The following is a 21709-nucleotide window of genomic DNA, read 5'->3' on the forward strand; positions in this document are numbered from 1 at the left end:
TTCCTAGTCTTTCCCAAGTAGAAATAATCTTGGGGTGCCTGCCTGGCTCAGTAAGTAGAGCATGCAACTCTAGTGTTGGGGTTGTGTGATCAAGCCCCACATTAGGTATACTGATTACTTAAAAATAAAATCTTTAAAAAATAATAATAATCTTTATTCTGAAATTTTATAGTATTTTTCACTATTTTGATACTTGTTTTAAGTTGTGGTATGTATTTGATTTTATCTACAACTGTAGATTTCATCTACAACTACAAGTTTCTTATGAGTATAAGGGTTAAAAATGGTAATATTTGTACATTTTACAATTTCCAATATCCTTTTTTTAAAACCATTTCATTTAGTTCTACACCAGCCTTTTGAGGTAAATGTTTTTAGGTTCACATTTTACAAATAAGCCTTCTAAAACTCAAAAAAGTTAAAATATTTGCTCAAGATCACATAGCTAGTTAGTGGCAGAGTTAGGGCTCCGACCTCAAAGTTCACACTTATTTTTCACCATACCACAGGAATGCTTACCCTAGGAATAATAATGGTAACAGCAACAAGAATAATAATATGTAATTGCTAACTTTGGTTGAGTGCCACAGGCTAAGGAGTATGCTTTACATACAGAGTACAGGGCGTTTTGTAATTTTCTATAAAAAGCAGAGTATGTAACGAACCCTTTTACTGGTCACTTAGCTTTAACAATTAATAGCATTTTATCTAACTTGTTTTATCTATTCCCCCAACGCTTTTTTATGTTGTCTTTTCATGCATTATTCTTTTACATAATGCGTTTTTCTCATAGCCATCCCAGTATTTATTTCTAATATAACCACAATTCTGTACACCTAACAAATTAATAATAATCCCTGAATATATTCTGATACCCTTTTTTCATTTTTCCACAGCTATCTCCAGACAGTCATTTTACACTTGGTTTATTCCAATCAGCATTTAAACAAAGGCTGGAAATTATATTTAGTTGACATCCCTCCTAAGTCTCTCTGAAAAAGGAACGCAATACTCTCCTGTTCTCTTTACCCTGAGCAGGCTAACGAATTTTCACGAATGTAAACATTTTATTCAGAACTACACCAGTGTTGATGAACGTCTGAGGAAATACTGTCTAGAATAAATTTTGTTAAGCCAATTTAAGTCCCTCATTAATTTGTACAACAGTGACCTCAAACCATATCCATTTTTTTCCAGGCTAGAAATAACTGCTTTCTTTTCTTGATTTTCATAGCCTTTGACTTTGAGATATTTATACATTATGAAAACCAGTAAGCGTATCTTTAGTGCCAACTAAGCAGAACTCTATGCACGTTGTTACTACATAACCGTATATAATCCTTTGTATCTTACTCCACCCGTTAATCATAGGCTTCTTGTGATCATGGACTTAGTTTTTCTCCTGGTAAAGTCATGTTTGTTGAATTATTTAATATTGAGATGCTGTGAATATTTTATTGCCAAAATTAAAGAATGTGTGAGTTTTGCTAATTAATAATTTGAACTGAGCCCTAGCAGATTGCTACTGTGCAACATTAGAAATATAGCACGTTGCTATGCCAGCAGAATTGTCTGATATCTGTAAAGGGACTGAACAGTTTGTCCAGAAATCTTGTCTGTAGTCCCCAGCTGGTGGTGGCAGCAGGGAATTTGATAACTAAATGTGCTATGATTCTAGGAGCTCTAGCAGCCTGGGAGTCCCAAGGGTATGAAATACTTGGGTTTATCAAAGATAAGGACAGTCATCTTTGTTTTAGATTGTATTATGTTGTGTCCCTTCTCCAACCCCTTGCTTCCTAATGAAGTTGTTTGTATTACGATCTGGAAATTCTTGACCATTCAGTGTTTCTTAGTGAATGTTCTTTTGCACTTATTTTGAATTTGCATGTTGTTCTTGCACACATATTGATCTTTCATTTCCCTCTACAAGATTTGTCATGGTTGCTTTGGTCATACCTAATGACCGAACTACCTAAGAGTATACCTTTGCCATTTATAGCAGCACAGTATTTCAAAGAGGAGTTGCAGGGATGTGGATTTCATCATTCCTGTTTGAAAAAGAGATTATGACTTTTGACAGAAAGCTTTATAAGTAAGTGTGTTTTCAAGCCATGCAAACTCATAGTGCAGTTGAAATGTATGTCTTTCCGTCTGGCTTCTGGGTATGTTTATTGGCTCTGTTACGAAGAAGCCACTTGTGCACATGTTTAGGATTGTTTACTATTCAGTTTTAATAATTTTTTTCTGATTACCTAAGTAGTGCAGGTTCACTGAGAGAATTTGGAAAATAAATTTCCGGTGATTTATATAGCAGTAATCTCACATTTTACTATGCGATTACAGAATATTAGAAAAAAAGTGTTTAGGGATCAGCGTGTCTAGGCCCTCTTTATTCAAATGAACAAATCTAGGCTCAGATGGTGGTAGAGACCTCCATCTGGAGAGAGATAAAGCAGAGATCATAATCCAGGTTTCTTAACTGCTAGTATATTAAGTATATTTTCGGGCAGAAGCAAAGAATTAGAAGGTTCAACATTTGATAGAACTTATAAGGTTTAAAAAAAGCAGCCACAATTTATTTCTCTCAATTTACTGTAGTATTAGTCTCTTTGTTATTTTTTTTATTGCAGTTGGTATTTGTTAATGGCATTCATATAGTAGCTTTTTTAAAAAGGAAATTAGGACACTGTGCAGAAATTATCTGTAAATATTATACAAACTGGTCTAACTGTATGAATGTTATTAAAGAATTAGGGAGAACTGGAAGGAATGCCCTAAGTTGAGGGAAGCACATGAGAGAAAGCGGAGCACTGGCAGTGGTAAACACTCGGAGTCGATTTTAAAAATTACTGCAGAAGGAAAGATCGAACTTGACTTTCTCACTGTTCTCCCTCCTGAACCTTGGATTCTATACAGGGAGTTGCTGGACACATGTTTTAGTATATCATAACTGTGGAATGACTGATCTTGACTGATGTATGACATCAGGATATAAACTTCCATGTAAATCAGTTCAGTGAGGCTACCTCCTGACATTTTGCTTTGCAATGTGGTGAAACAGAAAACAGCCCAATCTGTTGAATCAGAATGGATATGCCTTCAAATCCCATTGTGTGCCGGGTTCTTAACCACTTGAAATTTAAGTTTGTTTCTCTCCAAGCAGGTACATTATCTCCTGCTCACATGGGCTAGCATGAGGATTCAAGTGATTAAGCACTGAAAGGGCGTGTATGCATACAGCAGAGGGCTCCATAAATGTTAGTTTCCTCCTCTTTGTTTGCACAAAGGGAGCAGAAGCTTCCTGGAACAGCTTTCTACCTCCTTTTGCAAGAGCAAGTCGCATGACTTCCCTTTCCTTTCTTACTTTCTTCTTTCCTCAAATTTTAGTAGTTATTCCCTGCAGGTTATACGTGAGGTGAATGAGGTGTGCGAACTGGGGGACCGATCCTGGCCTCAGGGAGGGAGTTTTCCCTCCCAGGCACCAGACCTGTTGCTAAAGTACAGTGTAGTGAATGCTGTAAGACAATGGCTTGGGAGCCCAAAGGAGGAGATTGTTCTGATGCTCAGAGAGAGAAAAGAATGGGAGAGTCAGGCAAAGCTTCTGAGAAGTGAGGCATTTGATCAGAACACTAAAGAGTGAGTGGAAGAATTTGGATAGATGGGGGAAGGATGGGCTGTTCTCAGAACGAACAAGGTAAGCAAAGCTGTGGGAGCGCGAAGGTTCAGGACACTGTTGGTTGATTAAGAACACATTTGAGTGAGATTTGCAGAGGGCTGCCAGCAGCTTTCAAGTTTACCTGCTATGACATATCCTTCAACATCTGGACTGGCCCAGGTCTCATCCCTAGATTCATTTTCTCTTACCTGCTCTCCATTCTGCTTTAGGTCTTTTCTCCTGCTCCACTCCTATCTCCCCCTCCCCCTTGATGGGATACAGATGGAGTTTCCAAAATTCTGTATGTTCTCCTTGTCCAGGAAGACAAGGCCTACAGCCTTTTCCTTTAAAGGATTTTACCGCTAATCTCTCTGAGGAAACAGGATAATTAAAATAAGAAACCTGAGGAATGTATAAGAATTCCAGAATCTTTCAAGTCCTTTAAGTCATGGTCCCTGATGTTTTCTCTCACAGAAACTGGAAGCATGTTTACTTCCTATCCTTGGTTTGATTCGTGTCTGTGGGACGTTAACATGTTCCCTGCTTCTCTTAACCCTGTAGTTGAAGGACCATCTGACTCCTACATCTGCGAAGGTCCTTCTCTCCAGGATATTACCACAAAGAACACAGTGAGACGGAACAGTAATGATACAAGAAAGTGCCATTCTCGTGAGACATTTTGTATTTTCTCAGACTTCTCATTCCACAGCTTCCTTCTCCCTTTTTAAATTTTCAACTCACTAAATATTATCCCTAATATGAGTTAACTATGATGTAAAAACTGTTAACTTCATGCTAATTTCTATTAGAGAATACACATTTTATACAGAGAATAATGACAACTGAACATAAATACTCAGAGGCACAAGATGAAAATGGTAGCAGGTTTGTTTTAGCAGCTGCACGTTGTATAATGTTTTGTTTTTTGCATTTCCCAGTGAGAAAAATGAGTGTGTGTAACTTTTATGATGGAAAAATAAGAGACTATTTATGTATTTATTCAATTAAAGTAATCCTGAGGATTTTGTGTTCTAGGCAAAAACTGATTGGAAAGCACAAATCGCTGTAACTGGTCCTTTCTGCTCTGCATATTTATAGAAATTCCTTTTGAGGTTATGCTTTTAGCATTTCCTCGAAGGAACCATCAGAGCTTTCAAAATGAAGTCAGAAATGACCTGATGAGATCTCTATTTTAGAAAAATAACTAAACAAATTGTGGGCTGGCCTGTTGTGAGTCCAGAGGAGGGAGACCAAAAGACTCCTGGCACAACGATGGGCCGCCCTTGAGTAGTGACAGTGAATTGGAGAGGAAGGAGCAGATATGGGAAACAGGCACTTCAAAGTAAACAAATCCAACATTAAACTGCCTTTTTTTAAAACTAGGTTTCCCTCCTCCTCCCAGCAAATCCACTTCTCCTCCCCTGTTTCATTTGTCAGTAAATGGCACCACCTTCCACCCTGTGGCCCCAGATAGAAACTGACTCCTCTGTCTCCTCATCTCCACATCCAGACCATCACCAGACCCCATTAGTTCTTTTCCCTAAATACCTCTTAAATCCATCCATTTCTTCTGCTCCTTAGTTTAAACCACCATCATCTCCTGCCTGGATTTTTTTAAGGCATTTCTGGGCTGCTTTCTTAGGCTTTCATTCTTTCTGTCTGCCAGATCATTCTACAGAGTGGTTTTCCAAAAATCAAAATCTGATCCTATTACTCCTCTACTCTACTTCTACTTTTGGGAAACAGCCCAAACTCTTTTAACTGGCTTCCAAGGCTTTGCCAGAGCTAGACCCTGCCTGCCATTCTTGTTTGATTTCTTACCATTCCCTTCCTCATTCCTGCTCTAGCCTTTGCCCTCTCTCAGACCTGTCCAGCACTCCAGCTCACGATTGCCCTCAAGTCTTTACACATACCCTTCTCTCCATCTGGAACGCTCTTCCTCCTCCTCCTCCTCCCCATTACCTCCTTAACTCCTTGACATCCCCACTAAACAATATTATGTGTGGTGGGCCTGCCTGAGCCCTTTGCTAAAATCTTCAGGCATCTCGGATATCCCATAGCATAACACTTATTATAGGTGTACTCGTTATATTTGCTTAATTGTCTTTGTTTCTTACTAGATGGTAAGCTGTGAGCGTGACCATGGGCCATGGCTATTTTATTTACCATCATATCTTGCTCAGCTAGTACATTACCTGTAACGTTATGTGTTAAAATAGTTGACGTATTGGACAAGGGAGGGAGGGAAGATAGGAAATAAGGAAGAAAAGGAGAGAAAGGAGTGAGAAGAAAGAATAAAAATATTTTGCAGGTAGAGACTACACAGGTTGTAGTGACATTGAATGGGGTCATAGGAAAAAGTAGACTAGTCAAAAACGTTCCAAGTTTCGTTCATTGAGTAGCAGGGTACATGGTGATACTCTCTTATACTGGGATTAAAAAGAAAAAGGAGTGGGTTTCAGTGGCAGCATAATGAGTCCACTATGAACATCTGGTGCAGAAGTTCAGTTGACAGGGATAAGGGATCTCAGCTGGAGCTTCGGAAAGAGGTTTGAGCCCTACGTGATGACTCCAGTTATGGGAGTGGCTGAGATTGCCCAGGGAGAGTATATGGAGCAAGAAGATAGCTGAGCTAGAAGTTCTGAAGTTCTAAAGACCCTAACATAAAGAAAAAGAGATCCCCGGTGGCAGTTGGGGATTTCATGTCACATCCCACATCTCTGGGACTTGTAAGCCCCTAAAACAGTATGTTGCTCGAGCAGTTTGAAAAGCATGGCTGATTAGGTAACTTTGGAGGTGGGCAGGGAGCAGGAGCTCCTGGCAGTAGCTTTCCATGATCTGTTTCTATCAGGAGATCCTTTGTATTTCTGACATTACAGTGCGTTTATGATACTTGCTTTCTCTAGATTCTTTGAAGTTAGCAGACTTGATATGTTAACAAACACATTTTACTCCTCTGAATGTATCTATTTAAAATTTTATGTTTGTTAGAACATGCCATTTAAAGCTTACAGAGCTTTGTAGTATATGTGCAAATGTGAAAATATTTTCCTTCTCTTTGTTCCTGTGTTAGACTTGGAACTATCTGGGGAGAAATCCAGTTAGATATCAAAAAGATTCCTAGAAGATGAAATGATCCATTGTTCTTACGTCAGTGAATTTGTCAGTTTGACAGTCAGCTCTAATAACGTTGAATCTTTTGTAGGTGAAATGTGTAAATTGGATCATTGCAAAACTTGACCAGTTTTTACTAGTCTGGAACTCATCACAGTTTCCGATATTCACTATCTTTATTAACATGATCACAGTTCATATCTTACTGGGATTTTATACCCTTTTCCAGTACTTTCTAAATTCTTTGTATTCATTCATTGGACAAATGTTTATTGAATGCATTATTGTGTCAGGCTCTGTGCTGGGCTCTGGGCAAACCAGCAATAAATAGTCCTGGACCCTGGTCTCAGGACATTTTCAGTTCACAGAACAGTGGATGAGAGAGACTTTATAAACAAGTTGTCACCCATATAAATCCTACTTACGCTTAAGAAGGAAAAATAAAGGGTAGTGTGGGAGGTGAGGAAGAGCCTAACTTACACTGGAAGGTAGGAGAAGCCTTTGTGAAGAAGGGAATTAAGATAATGAGTGTGAATGACTAAGATGGTGAATGATAGAAAAGCTCCCCAAGGAGAAGGATGTGCATGGGCAAGGCCCCTGAGGTAGGAAGAGCTTGGAATCTTTTAAGGACTGAAGGAAGCTGAGTGTGACTAGAACAGTGTTTGGGTGGAGAAGAGTGGACACTGGAGGCCTGGAGGAATGAGTGGAGGCTAGAGCACGTAGGACCTTACAGGCCACAGGAAGAATTTTCACACTTACTCTAAATGCAGTGAGAAGCTACTGAGTGGGGTTGAGCAGAATGACATAATCTAATTTATCTGTTAAGAACATTACTCCAGCTGGCAGTGTGGAAAATACATTCAAAATAGCATGAATGAATGAATAGAATGAACAAATGAATAGAGTGAATGAATGAATGAATGAATGTAGGGAGCTCAGTTGTGAGACTATTGCAGGTACATATTCTTGCTGCACAAAGTCTGTGGATGAGCAGTGTTGGTGCCACTTGGAAGCATCTTAGAGATGCAGAGTCTCAGACCCCAGCCCAGACCTACCAAATCATTCTGCATCTTGTTAAGATCTGAGAGATGATTCATTTGCTCATCAAAGCTTGAGAACCACTGTTCTAGACAAGATAAGATATTCCTTTGGTTTAAGATGATTCCAGAGAAATTTAACAGACTTAAGATCTATTTTGGAGATAGAAATGAGAAGAATAGTAATGAATTGAGAGGGAGTCAGAAGTACTGAGGATGACTGGAGTCACTGCCATAAACACCTGGGGCGATGTAGATATCATTAATTCATTAGACAAATTAGCTGAGTACCTACTTAGTGTGAGCACCGTTCTAGACACTAGCAATACAGTAGTGTACAAGACAAGCTTCTTGAGCTAACATTTCCAGTCCGGGAGAAAGGTAACACACAAGCAAATAAATTGACGGAATGTTAAATGATGATAAATGCTTTGGAGAAAGATAGGGTTAGCTCTTGATTTTTCCTCCTGAAAAAGGTCTTCCTCCCCTAGTCTTTCGTATCCATTCGCTCAAGGAATTATCTAGAAGTAACCTTTGATCTTTCTTTTCCTTTACCCTCCCTTATCCAGTTCGTGAGCCAGTTTTGTCAGCTTTACTTGCAAAACAAGTTGAATCTGTCTTTCTCCACTTGTACCTCCCTAATCTAAGCCATCACTGTCTCTTGCCTGGATTCTGGAAGTAGCATTCCAACTGGTTCCCAGTTTCCATCCTTACCCCTTCCCTTATAATTCACTCTCCATACCTATGTATTAGTTCATGTCACTTTCCTGCTAAAAAATCTTGTAATGGGGGCTCCTAGGTGGTTCAGTCGGTTGGGCGTCCAACTTTGGCTCAGGTCGTGATCTCACGGTTCATGAGTTCAAGCCCCACGTCGGGCCCTGTGCTGACAACTCAGAGCCTGGAGCCTGCTTCGGATTCTGTGTCTCCCTGTCTCTCTGCCCCTTCCCTGCTTATTCTCTCTCTCTCTCTCTCAAAAATAAATAAATAAATATATAAATATAAATATAAATATAAATATAAATATAAATATAAATATAAATATAAATATAAATATAAATATAAATATAAATATAAATATAAATATATATATGGCTCCCTATCGAATACAATAAAATCCCACGTCTTCACCTTGACTTGTAAACTTGGTTGGTTAGACCCTACTTACTTTTATTTCTTTATCTTGTATATTCTTCTCTTGCCTACAATGCTTGAACACATGGGCTGCTCCTCAGATATCCTAAGCTTATATGTACTTTAGGGGATCAGCTGTAGCAACTCTTCTCCTGGAATGCCCCTTCTGGAATCTTGATAGCACTGGCTCCTCGTCATCTAGATCTCAGCTTAAAGTTACCTGAGGAAAGGTCTTCACTTCTAAATCAATGTCAATAACCACCCAGTTAGTATTACCTCACCCTATCTTAACTGTGTGTAGAGAACATCACTGCTTGATAATTTTCTTTATTTTGTTAGTTGTCTAACTATATGTTGCTGGCTTTCTACCTACTTTTCTAATCTACCTTCCAATCCTTCTGTCTCCACACTGAAATGGGAGTTCCAGAAGAGTGGAAACCTTATCTGTCTCGTTCACTGGTCTCTCTCCTGACATGTGCCATCACTCAGTAAATGTTTGTTTATATGTTGAGTGGATAAACAATCAATCTCCTGGATACCAGTCTCTCCTCTTTCAGTATAGTTTGCATATTATTGCCATATTGTCCTTCTTTAAATATTGATTTCATTCTGTTTCCCTGAATTGAGGGTATACAATGGATCTTAATTGCTTGCTACTGTGTGTTTCTGTGTGTGCTTCATATCTCTGTCGTATTTATTAATTGGTAATCATTCCAACCCTCTTAGTCTCTCTTGCATCTGTCATCTTATGACATATTTAGTGGGCCAAAGAGAAGAGAAAGATTCTAAGGTTATTAGAATCTATGTCATATAAGTCAGCAGTTATTTATGTACACTGGCGACTTGTCTTCTGTGCTCCCTGTGTATGTATCTTGCCTCCTTTTGAGAACTGTGAGGGACAACTTCTCATATTTTCTTTATGAATTTGTTTATCTTAGAGGAACTATCACAGTTCTTGGACTATGAGAATGCTCAATAAATACTCATTTGATTGATTTGAATTTCTATCCTCTGTGCTTGTAGAATGCCTTTCTTTACAAGATATTTGAGCGTGTAGCAGAAATACCAATGCCTGCCTCCTTCTATTGGGGTTCTGCTCTTACTGCTTAGCGCCATGCATTTTCCTGATCTGCCTAATGATTTCCTTAGGATGTACTCCTAGCAGTAGGGGAGGAGAAAATTGAAGGCCCCATTTCCCTAAATCAGTTTCAAACTGAGAGAAATATAATCCGTAATGTTGGGACTAAAAGTATGAGCATCAGAATCAGACAGACCTGGATTTGAATCCTGGCTGTGTGACCACGAACATGTTGCTTGGCTTTTCTGAGACTTGGTGTCTTGATTTGTGAAGTTGGAATAATCAAAATACTTACCTCATAGAGCTGTTATGGTAATTAAATGAAAGAACACAGGTAAATACCTAGCATAGAGCTTGGCAGGGAGGGTATAAGAAATCAGTAAGTGTTATTTATCGCTATGACTACATATGACTATGGAATTTAGCTTTTTGACGACTTCTACTCTTCCCACACAACTCACTTGTTAAAAGAGTCACATTCTGTTAATAGAGTATTCCACCTCTAAGAGAAAACTTTAAAATGGGGAACTAGCATGGGAGTAGTTTCCATTTTTAACAGTCTGTCTTCTACAAAAGGATGGCAACAACTCTCAGCATCAATAAGTGGTAAGGACATGAGGACATTCCTAACAAGAGCAGATATAGTTGAAACTTTTTTTGTTTTAAGAGAGAAAGAGTGCATAAGAGCTGAGAAGAAGGGAGGGAGAGAGAGAATCTTAAGCAGGTTCCGTGCTCAGCACAGAGCGCCACGTGAGGATCCATCTCATGACCCTGAGATCATGATGTGAACTGAAATCAATAATTGGACGCTCAATTGACTGAGCCATCTAGGTGCCCCTAGTTGAGACTTATTAATAAACCTTGGTTATAATTTAGGTTTCCAAGGTTTTAAAGGACTGAAAGGGGGATAAAAGGAGAAAAATAAATGAGTGTTTGATTAACACCGAAGTACGGTGTTGTATTCATCTGTCTTTAAAAACCATGCTTCTGAAGAACCAGTGGCAAAATCATTGTTTTTATACTTAGTTTCTTGCCTTTGATGCCATTCTTCAAATTTGAAATAATTAATATTGTACTATAACATCTATATTTAAGTGTAAAACTGTAGAACAGAAAAAACAAGCTGTAGAAGGCTAAAAGTTATTATGAAGTTCCTTTTAAATAAAAAGAATGTGTTTAGTGTATTTTATGTAAATTAACCTAGTGTACTTAGAAGTAACTTTTTTAAAAACCTTTCTGTCAGAAGTTGTGCTGTATTTGTTTGCTGTATGTAAACATATATATATGTATATATGTATATTTCCATTAACAATAAGCTGAAACAGTACAACTTTGAGAAAGTACATTTTGGCAAAAGATTCTTCTGGTTTGTTTTACCTCCACAAAAGTCTCTTTTTGTTTAACGCTCCTTGTGTAATTACAGGGTGTAGGAAAGAACAAGATTGTTGACAGATTCCTTCACCTGCTCAACAGACCTCGAGAATACATTCAGCTGCACAGGTAAGAGTGTAAGACCCACAACCTCTTGAGATGTAGTTTAATTATTTATTTTTCTCCCAGTACAATTTAAAAATACTTTTTTAAAAGCCCATTTTATAAGCCAGTTTTATTTCTGTTCCTCCTGTCCTTATCTTCCTCCTCCTTAAAAGGCAATAAAACATGGCAAAATTTATTTTTAAAGTGACTAATGCTTTATAAACATGAATAAATAGATATTTTGTGGACAGAGAGTGATGAACATTACATTCTAGGAGCAGATTTCATCAACATAAAGGCCCTTAAATTGGAATAAAAATATTAGAGGCTAAGCCCATTCACTAACAGGAAGCTAAAATAGCTCACAAGGAGAAACAATATACTATATGATCTCAGGAATGAGGTAAGAAACCAAAAATATAGAATAAGTTATTAGTCTCCTTGCCTTCCTTATAAACACTTTGTGGACTATTTAGTTTTGTGTGGTCAGAATGCTGGTTCAGGGATAGCTTTTAATCAAATAGATTTTCTTGACATGAATTGTTTTTACCTGTATCAGCCAACCTGCTCTAAATCTTTCTAAAATAAAAGTAAGTAGCAGATCCACCAAAATAGAGACAGAGACAAAGAGATGGGGAGAGAGAGAGAGAGAAAAAAATAGAGAAATCAAGGAATATACCAAGTAATAAGCTGGCTAAAACTAGATTTAATTGTTATTTTAATCCCAGGAGATAAAACATATTGTGTAGTGGGTGTTACTCAGTTACTCACTTAAGCATCTGACTCTTGATTCATGCTCAGGTCATGATCTCACAATTCATGAGATCAAGTCCTGCATTGGGCTCTGCACTGACAGTGTGGAGCCTGCTTGGAATTCTCTTTCTCCTTCTCTCTTTGCCCCCTCCCCACTCACACTCTCACTCTCTCAAAATAAATAAACATTTAAAAATATGTATGTATTGTGTAGTGGAAAAAACATTGGACTGAGTTGCAAGAATTAGTTTCTCATTTGAGTCCTTCCATTAAATAATATGTTCTTGGGAGAAAAATGTAAGAAAAAAGAAAGCAGAATTAGTGAGTCATGAAAGAAAGAGAAGAGAACCAAAGTAAAGCTGAGAGATAGTAAAAAACAAAAAACAAAATCTCCCTCTTGGGATTTATACCTCTGGCTATTATGGAGATGGAGTAAGTGGTACCAGATTAGTCCTACCATAGTAAAGAATTATAAAACTGCACAAGACTCACAAATACTGGGAAACTTACAACTACCTGGGATCTGTGAGCTAAACAAGTACCAGAGGTCCCACATGATTAGGAGCCTCCATTAAACACTCCTGGCATTCGGAAGATATTCTATAGAGTGTGTGCTTTAGAAGTAGAACCAGTCTATCTGTAAAATAAAAGCTGCTTTATGCTCATCCTTAATAAGTTTAACTGGGTGTTGTATGGAAACCAATTTGACAATAAATTTCATATTAAAAAATAAAATAAATAAATAAAAACGAAAAAAAAGCCTTGAGAAAACAAGGATGCTTGCTATTTAGCAGTATTTTCGGACATTTTTCTCATGCACAATGACTTTAAAAATTAAAGGGATGGATGTTAGGGGGGAAATGTCTTTAAAAGATCCATCTAATTCACAAGTACATTAACTGCCTAGCCAAACAAACTTCACATGAAATGAAGGAAGACTGTAAAATCCAACAATATGTAGCATCCATAATGTCAAGCATTCAATAGAAAATTACTAGACATACAAAGAAGCAGGAAAATTGGTCAGTAGAAATAAAACCCAAAATGACAGATGGTGGAATTAGCAGACAAGGACTATAAAACAATTGCCATAAATATATTCAGGCATTTAAAGGAGAAAAAGAGTATAATGAGGGAATAATTAGGAATTCTCAATATAGAAATGGCAACTCCAAAAAAAGCAGTCTCACATATGAGCAATCGGAGTCTCAAAAGAAAAGAGAAAGAATGAGTCAGAACAATATTTGAAGACATAATGGTGGAAAAATTCCCAAATTTGATGGAAAGCATAAAATCACCAATCCAGGAAACTCAGTGACTTTCAAGTAGGATAAACAGGAGACCTCAACAAAGTACACTATATTTAAATTGTTGAAAATTGGAAGACAAAAATCTTTAAAACTGCCAGAGAGGAAAAAAGACATATTACAGGGGAAAAAACATATTACAAAAGGAAAATGATAAAAATGACTGCTGATTTTTCATATGTAGTAAATACGAACCACAATTCAGTGAAATGATTATTTTCAAAGTGCCAAAAGAAGAAAAAAAAGTGAGAAGTGAGTGTCAAATAGTGTGTTTGGAAAAAAAAAAATCTTTAAAAATAGATATTTTCAGGTAAACAAGAGCTGAGGGTATTTTTTCAACAGCAGACCTGCATAATATAAATAAATTACAGCACAGCATTTTCCATGAACATAGATACAAAAATCTGTAAAGAGTATTAAAAAATCAACTTCCAGAATATATAAAAAGGATAATACATTATAATCAAGTGAGTTTTATCCCAGGATTGTAAGGTTGACTTAACATTTGAAAATCAAACAATGTGACTCATTCAATCTATAGCATAAGGGAAAAGCTATGTGATCATCTCAATCATTGCAAAAAAAAAAAAGTATTTGGTAAGATTTAATACCCATTCATGATAAAATGTTGTAACACATTACAAATAGCAGGAAACTTCCTCAACTTAAGAAGAGGCATTTATGAAAAACCTGCAGCTAACTTATATTTAATGGTGAAAAGCTAAATGCTCTCTTTCTATAATGGGGGAAAAAGCAGAGATATTCACTATTCAGCATTATGCTGCAGGCCCTAGTCAGTGCAATAAGACAAGAAAAAACTAAAGCTAAAATACATATTTATTTATTTATTTATTTATTTATTTATTTATTTATTTATTTTTCCAACGTTTATTTATTTTTGGGACAGAGAGAGACAGAGCATGAACGGGGGAGGGGCAGAGAGAGAGGGAGACACAGAATCGGAAACAGGCTCCAGGCTCTGAGCCATCAGCCCAGAGCCCGACGCGGGGCTCGAACTCACACACCACGAGATCGTGAGCTGGCTGAAGTCCGACGCTTAACCGACTGCGCCACCCAGGCGCCCCTAAAATACATATTTAAATGAAAGAAGTAAATTGTCTTTATTTAAAGATGACATGATTGTATATATAGAAAATTCTAGGAAATCTACAAAAAAAAAAAAGCCATCAGAATAAGCGAGTTGAGAAAGATCACAGGATACTAGGTCAATGTGGAGCATCAGTTTTATTTTTATATGATAGCAATGGACAAAGAAAAGTAATTTTTAAATATTATTTATAATAGGATAAAAACATAAAATACATAGGAATAAATTTAACAAAATATGTGCAAATTTTAATTTGCTGATTTTAATAGGGCATAGCAAGGCCATCTCAATCCCTTAACTTGCATAGGTCACCTGCATAGTTTTGGAAAATTTCTAGCCTATTCCTTCATCTTCTCATGGTTCTTCTTTCTATGAATAATAACTTATATAAACCTAGGAATTTCAACTCACCTTTTTAAGGAATTTACTATGTCAAGATTATAGAACTATGTGTTTTAGGGGATTTAGAAAGGAATAAGAAACATGATTTCTATCTTTAAAGAGTTATAATACTGTCCTTGTTTATAGTTATTTCAATATTTTATGTTCCCCTGAATCTGAAGAACTACCTTTTCCCCTCATCTTTAAGCTTTAAAACAAGTTTTTCTTCCTACATGGACAAAGTTTGAAGAAAATAATGAAAGAATCAAAGTTTGACTAGTTTGCTAGTTCTCACCTGAATAACTTTTGTTTATAACATCACAGTTCTAGTTTTTGAGCCTTAAAGCACATGACAAGACCCATATTTTATATTTTTAAGGATGATAGAGTGAGCATTGCAGTTATTCATTCTTAGAATTTGTGCTATTTTATTTTGGTTGCATTGTGTTTAGTTTCTACTGTCTGGTGGTGCCCTTAAAAATATGTAATTACTTGGAAGTTTTAATTAGTGTATATTCCCATGCCACTTAAGCATACAATGTCAATTTGAGCAAAAACATATGAATTTAAATTTTAGATTTTAAAATAAGCAGAAAGCCAACTTATTTTAAAGATGACATCAAAGATTGAAATTGACTCACAAATTTATGCCCCAGAAATAAGGAAGTCACTTTATGTGAGAGTCCCTTTGTATGATGGGACAGTTTTTCCATTTCTATATATTGGACACCAAAATACTTTAAAGGAAATAGGCTGTGTTAGGCTGAATTATATCAATTAATTTTGATTGTGAATTATGGAGGTTACTTAGCACAATCAGTAAAAAAGAAGACAAAGAAATAAAACAGGTACTTAGTAATTATTCCTGGGTGTATGTCATCATCACACTGATTGTAAACAGGCCTTTGTTTATTATTCATTATCTTCAATAGTTCTAAGAGGTTTTGATAAATCTTATTTTTCTAGGAATTATTCATTGTCTTCTAATTATTGGTATAAAGTTGTTATAATATCATCTTATGATATTTTAATGTCCTTAGGCTCAGTAATGATATCTTCATTTTTATACCTGGTATTGGTTACTTGCCTTCTCTTTCTTTTATTAGTGATCAGTTTTTCCAGGAGGTTGTCAATATTATTGGTCTGTTCAAGCAACCAACTTCTGGTATTGTTGAACCTCTTTTGTGTGTTTCTTTTCTAGTCAGTATTTTCTGATTTTATCTTGATTATACCCTTCCTTTTATTTCCTTTAGATTTAATCTGCTTTTCTGTTTTAAACTCTTTTATATGAATGTTGAAGTAATTGATTTTTTACCTTTTATTTATATATGTTTGAGGGTATGTATCTTTGGGTCTCCCTTTGGCTCTCAGTTCTTTCATCTCTGAATAAGAAAGGTAGACAAGGTAATTTGTAGCATCTTTTAGCTCTATATTCCAAAATCTTTGAATAAGCAAGAAGAAAATGGTATTCAAGGTACTTTAGAAAGTTGGGAAGATTAGCGGTGCCTGGGTGGCTCAGTCAGTTAGGTGTCTGGCTTTGGCTCAGGTCATGATCTCACAGTTCATGAGTTCAAGCCCCATGTTGGGCTCTGTGCTGACAGCTCAGAGCCTGGAGACTGCTTCAAATTCTGTGTCTTCCTCTCTCTCTGCCCCTGCCCTGCTCATTGTCCCTCTCTCTTTCTCAAAAATAAATAAGTCATTTTTTAAAAAGTTCAGAAGATTAGGGAGAGATACCACATGCATTTTCTGTCTATAATACATTTTATATCTACTTTTTATCTTAAGATAACAAATGATCCATTAATAGTAAAGAATTGTATTCTGCTTATTTGTGTTCTGTGGTAATTTTGACATTGGCCACATAAATGTATAGATGTGTTATCTATGAAAAAACTTTCTAAGTTAAAAATGTAATAACAATTTCAAAGCCTAATATTTGTATAAATTTTGTTGATAGCACCCATTGCTACATTACTGACTGATGATTTATTATAAATAAAATATCTACTCACTGTAACAGGGACTCAGGTATCTCTATTTGGCAATATTTGATACTGAATTTGTTATATAAAGTTGGAAGTAAAAACTCTCCATTTCTATTTAAAATATGTAATATTAATGGATTTTTATTAATTAAATTTGACATTCTCACAAAGTTCAATGTGGGGAGTTTTTTCATTATACACAGCTTTGGGGCTATATTTGACATAAAATTTAAAGCCATAAAATTGCTTTAAGAGAAACATATGTTTTAAAAGACCTAAAAATAGCAATCAAAAAAATATCCTGGACTTCTCTGATCTACGGGTGACCTACATAACATCTTTACTTTGTTTATTTTAGATTCCTTTTAATGTATTTGTGCTATTACCATCTAAATAATCAGTCACATTCAATTTAGTTTATAGATGCCATTCCAACAAAATTAGTTATGGGCCACTCAAAACATAATCTTGATAAGCAAAACCATCACCAAACGTACATGAATAAAATCTACAACCCGTGTATTTTTTAACTATTACCATCTTATGTTTTAATGATCAGATCCCATAAAATGAGGAAGCTGGACAATTTAATTCATGTCTTTAGTTAAAATCAGGATGTTGTCCTGAGTATGATTTAGGTAATTTAAAAGATTAATGGATATAATTACTTTTACGGTACGTATTGCAAATAGAAGAGACTACATGGCTCATATTTGTGAAGTACATCTGTTTACTTGTTTTTCCACAATGTCATGTTACTTTGATGTTCAAGAGGACACTTGATATGTCACCTTTTGTAGCTCTACTTCCTCTGTGGATAAAAGTACACTTCTATGTTAAGAATTATCTTAAGGCTGTGAAATACTTATTTCACCAGGTTTTTTTTTTCATTTGCTAACTTTCATATATGAAGATGATGGCACAGGTCATCATTAACATGACCTATATGCTCTTGGTTATTTTTTTTAATAGTGATGCCCATTGTAAATATAGAGTTCCCAGGTTCTCTGTATAGTTCAAACTTTTTTAGTGGGATCTTCCTCATGTATGCTCACCTTATTTCAGACTGGACCATTCTATATCCTACTCACAAGTTTTGAACTTGCATCCATGCCTGTCTTTATTTTGTCATCGAAAATGCACTGTGTTTCTCATGGGGCGCTTGGGTGGCTCAGTCAGTTAAGTGTCTGACTTTGGCTCAGGTCATGATCTCACAGTTCATGAGTTCGAGCCCCACATCAGGCTCTGTGCTGACAGCTCAGAGCCTGGAGCCTGCTTTGGATTCTGTGTCTCCCTCTCTCTCTCTCTGCCCCTCCCTTGCTCACACTCTGTCTCTCTGTCTTTTTCTCTCTCTCTCTCCCAAAAATAAATATTTTAAAAATTTTTGATAAAATAAGTAAAATGCACTGTGTTTCTCTCCTAATCCTTCAGATTTGGCCCAGTTTTACTTCTACATGGAATCTTTTCTGATTTGTCATTCTGGGTATAACCATTCCTTCCTTTGAAACTCCATAGTATGGACTAAATGTGTACTATTGTGAAAGAAAGAACGTGAGTTTCAGAGATCAAGTCCTATCTTTACCATTAACTTTTTGGTGGCCTTGAACTTCTTGAGTCCTATTTTCCTTACTTATCAAATTTAAATAATAATATTTCAATATTATTATTACGGATAATATTCAATAAGATTATTATGGATGGTTGTGAAAATTAAAGGAGAGAATGTATGGAAAGGAGCGTTCACATGTCTGACATATTTTAGGCACTTAAATATGTAGGCAAGCTAATAAATATTAGTTTCTTGCTACATGCCCCACTTTTTTTTTTATCTCACTCTGATTTGCATTATAGTTAATTTCTATATCTCATTTCCATCCACTCTACTTTCCCCAGGCAAGCCTCCCCATCTAAATAGGGAATTTTTTGAGGGCAGGAGTCTGGTTTATTCATTAGATATTAATTCATTTATCTAACTTGTATTTATTAGATTCTTACTGTTTGTCAGTGGCTGTCTTAGCACTGATGCCCTATAGATGATGATACTGATCTTGACTTAAAGGAGCTTGCTTGCTTGTCAGTGGGTGAGACTACAACATTTGCCATACAGTGTTGAATATAAGCTATGAAAAAGGCACTTGCAGGTTCTGTGGGAACCTTGAAGAGAGGTGCCCAACAGTCTGTGTACCCATGTGTGATATGGGAAGGTGTCTGGAGAAGGTGGCACTCAAACTGAGTGTGAAGGGAGAAGTAGGAGTTTTCTAAGTGTAGAGCAGAGCATGGGACATCATGGTTATTAAAAACATACTATCTAAAAGCCAGGAGGTGAGAGAGGCAGCATGGTATGGCATGGGTTGTATGTGCATAGATGCAAGAGTTGTTGCCAAGAGGAAGATACAGGCACAGCATAATTGAACATGTAAGACTTATCCTCAGGCTGAAGAAAACTGAATATGACAGTATAAATTTAGAAATTCACAAAGTCCCAGAGGGAAAATAGATGTATCGACAGAAAATAGAAGAACTGAAAGCTTTTCTAAGTCTCATAGAAAAAATTATTTTTGAGCCATCAAGCCATCCTTAGCACTGATAAGAGCATTAGAGAATTGGAGGCACGTCACGTGTCAGCTGCTACGCAAAACCCTCTGAGATACTCCTGTCTCACCCTACCCATTATGAATTTGAAAAAGCTATTTTAGAAGCTGCTATTTTATCAGCAGTTGGACAGTAGTTCTCCCACTAAGAATGCCTTCTGCTGCCTCTTTTTCACTAAAGGATTTATGTCAGTCCCTCCAACCTTTCCCTGTAGATCTTCAGGCTTGTAATAATTTTTTACTCTTTTCCGGATGATCTTCAAATCCACTTATATTTCCATATTATTATGGTTTCTTTATTTAACAAATATGTACATAGCAGCTACTCTGTACTGAGCATTGCTGTAAACTCTTTTCAGATTGTAACTCATTTCTGCCCACTGCAACTCTACAAGATCAGTACTATTCCCATCTCTGTTTTGCCAGTGAGGACACTGAGGCACAGAGAAGTTAAATAACTTGGCTGAGGTTAGAGAGCGGGCTTCTTACAATCTGGGGTCAGCCATGTGTTCTAATCACTGCACCGTGTTGCTTCTTGACTTTGTTGTGCTAATCAAATAGTATTTTAGTGATGATAGTGTTTTAGTAAATTCCTTACTAAAGTACCAGCCATGTGGAAAACTGTCATATAAGTCTTACTTTCTAGTCTTACTTTCTTACTTTCTAATCCATGTATAGACTAGCTTGATTTTTTTAATTCTACCATCCTATTTCTAATCCTTGCTCAACTTGACCCCAAGTTCTTTCCTTTGGCCAGTTTTCCATATTTTTCCATTTTTTCAATAGTAATCTCTTAATGAAATTTCTTTTTCTGTTTTCTTGACCACTTTTCCAGATTATTAAACTGACTTTGCCTCCTCATCACACCTCCCCTGGGGTGTATCATCAACCATCACCCAGGTAATTCATAAAAACATTGACCAAATTAATTCTCGTGGCCTTTTTTTTTTTTTTTAATTTTTTTTTTCAACGTTTATTTATTTTTGGGACAGAGAGAGACAGAGCATGAACGGGGGAGGGGCAGAGAGAGAAGGAGACACAGAATCGGAAATAGGCTCCAGGCTCTGAGCCATCAGCCCAGAGCCTGACGCGGGGCTCGAACTCCCGGACCGCGAGATCGTGACCTGGCTGAAGTCGGACGCTTAACCGACTACGCCACCCAGGCGCCCCAATTCTCGTGGCCTTTTACGTGATGTCCCTCCTGGGCCGACACTTCTTCTGACCTCTCGTGCTCCCGCCGCAGGTTGAGGGTTAGAGAGGTGGCTGAGTCAAAGCTGCACACACACCCCTGAAACTAGGAGAATCAGCGACCAGCATGCTCTAGGCTATTTTGGAAGAGAAGACTGGAAAGAAGGAGGAGCTTTCATTTCTACTTCCTAAGTCCCAAGCTAAATAAGCTTGAGAACCACCAGTGCCTTGTGCATTTTTTCTTAGTTCTGTTCCATCCCTTGCCATTAGAGAAGAGCTACATTCCTTTCAAGTGTTATGTACTTTTTTTAGATTGAGAAAAAATTTAAAAATCCAAAAAATGTAAATAGAACTATGTAACACCTACCCAAACTTACCCTTGAGATTTAACAACTGTTAATATTTTTCTCAGATTTGATTCTACTCTTCCTTTTACAGAAATAAAACACTGTGATTAGAGCTAAAGTCCCCTTCAGCCACCACCCCAATCCTATCTCCCCTTCTTCAAGTCAATCACTAATGTCAATTTAGTCTATAACCTTCCAACCCTTTGTGGGTGTTTTTCTTTTAACTTGTAAAAGACATTTTTGTTAAGAGAATTATTATCTCACACTGACTTCCATTATAGAATTAGTGATACTCTGATGGGAGAGAGATCAAAAAAAGTTTGAGTCCTTAGCTGTAATAAAAATCAACTCAAACTTACAGTTGTTTCAATATCAGATTCTCTGAACATGGTTACCGTCACATCCCAACCACTTAATCTGCTCTTCTCTCTTTGGGCCTCTCCAGCTAGCATCAGTGGCTGGTTTCTCACAGCACCCTGAGAAGCAGGGAGAGTGAAGAAGTATCTTGAGCTGGTGCCTTATACTTCTCACCAGTCTTTTTACTTATTAAAATCTAAA

General features: G+C 36.8%; 1 protein-coding gene across 1 annotated transcript in view; it reads left to right on the forward strand.

Moving 5' to 3' along the window:
* Positions 1–21709, forward strand: part of VWA8 (von Willebrand factor A domain containing 8) — a 359065-nt gene that overhangs the window by 172607 nt on the left and 164749 nt on the right. Inside the window, exon 21 of the mRNA XM_027064910.2 lies at positions 11439–11515. Within this exon, the coding sequence (XP_026920711.2) occupies positions 11439–11515 (77 nt within the window). The remainder of the gene's footprint in view (positions 1–11438; positions 11516–21709) is intronic.

Source organism: Acinonyx jubatus, chromosome A1, assembly GCF_027475565.1.
Source record: "Acinonyx jubatus isolate Ajub_Pintada_27869175 chromosome A1, VMU_Ajub_asm_v1.0, whole genome shotgun sequence".
Lineage (NCBI taxonomy): Eukaryota > Metazoa > Chordata > Mammalia > Carnivora > Felidae > Acinonyx > Acinonyx jubatus.